Source organism: Capra hircus, chromosome 18 (genome assembly GCF_001704415.2).
Source record: "Capra hircus breed San Clemente chromosome 18, ASM170441v1, whole genome shotgun sequence".
In the NCBI taxonomy this organism is placed as follows: Eukaryota; Metazoa; Chordata; class Mammalia; order Artiodactyla; family Bovidae; genus Capra; species Capra hircus.
In genome coordinates, this window is record NC_030825.1 from 58,638,678 (window position 1) to 58,643,519 (window position 4,842).

The following is a 4,842-nucleotide window of genomic DNA, read 5'->3' on the forward strand; positions in this document are numbered from 1 at the left end:
CCTCTAAACATTTTACACCCTCCCATTAACCAGTTCTGGAAACAAACCAAAAAAAAAACAAAAAAACTTTCTCTAATATTTATTTAGAAATACTCTGTTTACATTTCTTAGTTTCTTAAAGGGTAAAAATCCTAAAATCTTTTCAGAGGGAGGAAGGATAAATTGGGAGGTTGGGATTGACAAACACACACGGCTGCTGCTGCTGCTCAATCACTTCAGTCGTGTCTGACTCTGTGTGACCCCATAGTCGGCAGCCCACCAGGCCCCCCTGCTGTATCTAAAATAGATAACCAACAAGGACCAGCTGTCTAGCCCAGGGAAGTATACTAACAATCTTGTAAAAAAGTATAACGGGAAAGAATCGGAGGAGACTATACGTATATAACTGAATCACCTTGCTGTACTGTGAAACAAATACAGCATTATAAATCAGTTATATTTTGATTTTTAAAAAGTCACATCCAGACTAAAGAACTCAATTAACAAGAAAAAGACTGCCCAATTTTTATTTTTAAATGGGCAAAGATCCAAACAGGAATTTCCCTAAGGAAGATATTCAGATGGCTCAACATCATTGCACGTGAGGGAAATAAACTAAAAAGGCAAGGAGATACTGCCACAGTGGAGTGCAGTGCCGAAAATGGACCATGTAGGTAGTACAAGTGCTGCTGAGGGTATAGAAAGCTCAGAACCCTCATATATGACCATGGGATATAAACTCATCTAACTACTCAAAAGAACTCTCTGAGGCTACCTTCTCGAACTAAATAAATGCCAAATGTATGATGAAGCAGTTCCACACCCACCAGGAGAAAAGTGCTAGGCCTCCTATTTTCATCACACCATTCACATCAACGTTACTGTGAAAGAGACAAAATTTGCAAGCAAAGGCAATGTCATCGTATTTTAGAGTCCATACATAACTGGAGGAATAGTCACATGTAAAATACTATTTTCAAGACAAAAACCAAGCAGAACCAACAATGAGTTATTGATACATGTAAAATCATGAGTAATCTCATACTAAGTGAGTTAAGTCAGAAAGTCTCTTTTCAGTGGTAGTGAATCTTCCTACTGTCACGCAGTCTTCTCTACAAATGAAGGCTCGTGGATGCGAATGACACAGGGTTGGAGGCGAGAGTTTCCAGGGAGAAGCTCGCAGTGATGTCCCCACATCTGTCCTCTGGGCTCTGCATCCTCAGATGAATCTCCTCATGACAGAGAGCAGGCTCGGCCACACCCCTCAGCCCAGCTCCCTAGTGGCTGCCACACCTGCAGAGCCAATACGGTTTCAGGTCAGAGAGGCAGACCCATTTCATTCATTTTGGGCTCTGCCTCAAGGCATGTGCAAACTTAGTTCTCCAACCCGGGATCGAACCCCTGCCCCTTGCAGTGGAAACTCGCAGGCTCAACCACTGGACCGACACGGAAGTCCCTGGAGAGTCACACAGTTTAGCTGCAGGCAGGACAGGACCGCCAAGCCCCACAGGCAACTCCAGAGCCATTCCCTGGACTTCCCCGCAGGGAGACAGCTGTGCTCACCTGGTGTAGTAGGTCCAGGTGAGGCCATAGGTGAGGAGGAAGCCAGCCCCCATGAGGGCCCCCCTGATCAGGGTGAGGACCAGGGGCCAGGAGCCCTGCTGCTCCTCAGTCTCACAGCTGCAGGGAGGGGGGCCTTCTGGGGAAGGGAGAGGGGGTGAAGCTCAGTCCCCAGACCCAGCCCTCCCAAAGGCACACACCTGCCCAGGCTGCCCGCCCCCAGCACCTGTCCTGCAACTCACTCTGCACAGAGAGGCTGAAGGAAACTTGCTGGGAGCCCAGAGGGTTCTGCGCTCGGCAGGTGACTTCTCCATCTCCAGCCGCTACTTGTGGTATTTCCAAGACCCCGGTACTGGAGACGGGGGTAGACTCCAGGGCTGGGGATCCCCAGAACCAGCTCAGCTGTGCAGGGGGGTTGCTGTCAGCAACACACAGCAGCTGCAGTGCCTGGCCCTCTGAGATGAGAATAGATGAGGCGTTCTGCAGAATCTTGAGGGCTTTGAGGGAAAGTGCAGCAGGAGAGCTGGGGGAGGCTGAGGTTTCCTCCTCCCTCCTTTCAGGATCTCCTGGCCTCACTCTCTCCTCCCCCAGCCAGCCAGGTGGGTTCCCTTTGGTCCCAGGGCTGGACCTTTCCACCCTAAGCAGGCTGAGCCAACGTGTCTGGGCCTCATATCTCAGGGGAAACTTGGTGTCTCAATGGGACAGGCCTGGTCTGCTTGGAAAGAAACCCAGAGCCTCAAGGCTTGAGAAGTTGATTCACTGAAGGCAGCAGGAGATGGGACTAAGGAGGCTTTTGTGGAAGAAAGCCATATAATAGACCCATGGTGAAGGAAATGGGCTTTGAACAGGGTGTGTGAGTGTGTAAATGTGTGGGGTGTATGTGTGTGTGCATGAGCGTATGTGTGCATGGTGGGTGCCTGTGCTATGGGTATAACTGTGTGTATGTGGACATGTGTGATGTGTGTGCGCCTGTGTGTATGGGCGTTTCTGTGCGTGTCTCAGTGCATGTTCATGTGTGTATTCTGTGTGTGTGCCTGTGTGTGTGTCTCTGTGTGTATTGCATGTGTGTGTGGTCTAGTGCATGGGATGTGGAGCGGGGTGGGGATTTTCTCCTTGCTCTTCCCATATCTGATCACCCTCAAGCCCATCCCCCCACCCCTTGGAGGCGGTCCCAGGAGCAGGACCCAGCCCTGGAGAGGAGAGGTCCTGCCCTACCTGTGATGTTTCTGAAGGAGAGGCTGATGCGGAGGTTCCTCGGGGCATCTGGGGCAGAAAGACATGGGCTTGCTGCAGAGGGAGGAGTGGGGTGGAAACTGACCAGCACCCCAGGAGGGAAACAAGCAATTGGGGTCTGTCCTTCACGGCCACTCCCCACCTCAGCTCCCAGGGCACAGACCCATAGAAGAGTGGGCTGGCCTTCTCTCTACACACTCACACACTCACACAGACCCCACCACCCTCAGGGACCCCGCCACCCCTCCACGCTCACAGGAGACGTTGAGTTGGAGGGTTCTCTCCAGGGTCACCTGCGCTCCCGGGAGTGTCACCCGACAGGTGAGGTTGGTGCCGTGGTCCTGGGGCCTCGGGGTGAGGGTGAGCTCCGAGGAGTGGAGGGTGTCTGGGTTCATGGCATCAAGGATGTCCCCCGCCCAGGAGAACAGGAGATAGTGTGGCTGACCACAAGCTAGCGACAGGCTGCAGGTCAGAGGTGTGCGGCGGCCAGACTCCAGAGGCTCCAGGAACTGGATGTTGGGTTTCTCTGGAGAAAAGGAGATGAGGAGACAGAGGGAGATGCTTGGACTCAGAGGGTGAGGGTCACAACTCATTCCCAGTTCTGGGTCTCTCCTGAACCCTCAAACCCCAAGACCTGGAGCAGGGAGGGCTCCTATACCCCATTCCCATTCTAATAGAGGAGCCTCCATGGGCCAGGGCCCTCTCCTGGGCCCCCTGTCACACCTGTCACCTGCAAGTTCAGCTGCTTCTCTCTGTAACTGTATCTCACAGATCCTCTCTCCACTCGCAAGTAGTAGACTCCGGAGTCACTCCACCTGGCCTCTTGGATGCTCAGGGAGCAGTCGTTGTCCCTGGGGTCCCCGACGAGGTGGAATCGGCCCCGGGTCTCTGACTTCACTCGTTTCTTTCGGTCGTTTGTGGCCACAGCATCATCGGATTGGCGGTCTCCTTCCCGGAACCAGTAGATGAAGAGTTCGTCAGAGGAATACCATAGATATCTCGGAGGCCAGGGATAGGAGAAGGAGCAGGGCACGAGGACGTCCATGCACGCCTGCACCGCCACTGATTCCTGCACTCGGAGCTCGTACCCTGGAAGCTCCTGCAGGGACCCTGGGGGACACAGAGGCTCAGCGGCAGCTCCAGCCCCTCCCCACACTTGACCCTCTCCTCCTGCCGTGAGCCCTGTTCCCCACCCCTCCCCCACTCACCCCCCCACAGCAGGGGCAGCAGCAGCAGCGGCACCATGTAGGCATCCGCTAGCACAGAGCCAGTTCAGGTCCCTCTGCGGGGGAGGGAAGCGCCCCAAATGTGGGGAGGGAACGAGGAAGCCCCAGCAGGAAGCCAGAGGGTGACGGAGACAGAGCCTTGGCCAAACACAGAAGGGGAACTTGGACGCCCCAGGCCATGGAGGAGGGGCGGCCCTGAGGAGGCAGAAGGTCCCACCCCTCCACCCCACACCCCACGCTGCAGCGGGAGATCCTGAGGCCCCCAGAGGCCGAGAGGCTTCACTGCACGTGGCTCTGACATGACTACCCGTCCAGTGATGCTCAGGTCCATGGTGGGATCCCCCAGCCGCCGGCACAACCAGAAAAGAGAAACGGGCTCCAGCCCTGGTCATCGGGTGGGATAACCCTGCAACACAGAAACACTGGACTTTCCGGAAAAGAACACTGAAAGATTTCTCAAAACCATTCAGACTTGGGCAGGAAGACTCACACACGGTGGATGGTGGAACCCAGGAAGAAAAGCTGAGTGTGGAAAGCTCCTTTGCCCAGAAGGGTTTCCAGAACAGGGCACACGGGCTGTGCGTCTTCATGGATCTGAGGGTCTGTGGGAACTGCTGATGGGGACACAGGCCCACGCAAAGTGGGGTGATAAAGGAAGAACTTTGCCCCATTCAGCTGAGACCCCAAAGTCCAGACCTCACACAGAAACACAGTTCACGACCCCTCACTCTGGATGGCCTTCTTTTCAAAGCCACAGGAAGGCTTAAGTCATGTGTGGAAAAAAACCTGTGAACTTGCTGGAAAAAATTCTTTAATGTTCACAAGTTTAACTATGATCATAAAC

The 4,842-nt window shown here is 53.9% G+C and overlaps 1 protein-coding gene across 2 annotated transcripts; it reads right to left on the reverse strand.

The window, feature by feature from the left end:
* LOC102181776 (sialic acid-binding Ig-like lectin 14) lies at positions 206 to 4,183 on the reverse strand. Of its 2 annotated transcripts, XM_018062950.1 has the most exons (7): positions 3,981 to 4,183; positions 3,496 to 3,882; positions 3,029 to 3,298; positions 2,755 to 2,802; positions 1,782 to 2,036; positions 1,543 to 1,678; positions 206 to 1,272 (listed from the first exon to the last, which is right to left on the reverse strand). In XM_018062950.1, exons 1-7 carry the CDS (start codon positions 4,015 to 4,017, stop codon positions 1,257 to 1,259), a joined length of 1,149 nt encoding a protein of 382 aa, XP_017918439.1. In that variant the 5' UTR covers positions 4,018 to 4,183; the 3' UTR covers positions 206 to 1,256. The 2 variants fall into 2 exon arrangements, with proteins under 2 accessions (XP_017918439.1, XP_017918440.1); XM_018062951.1 differs by lacking the exon at positions 206 to 1,272 and having other exon boundaries at positions 1,539 to 1,678.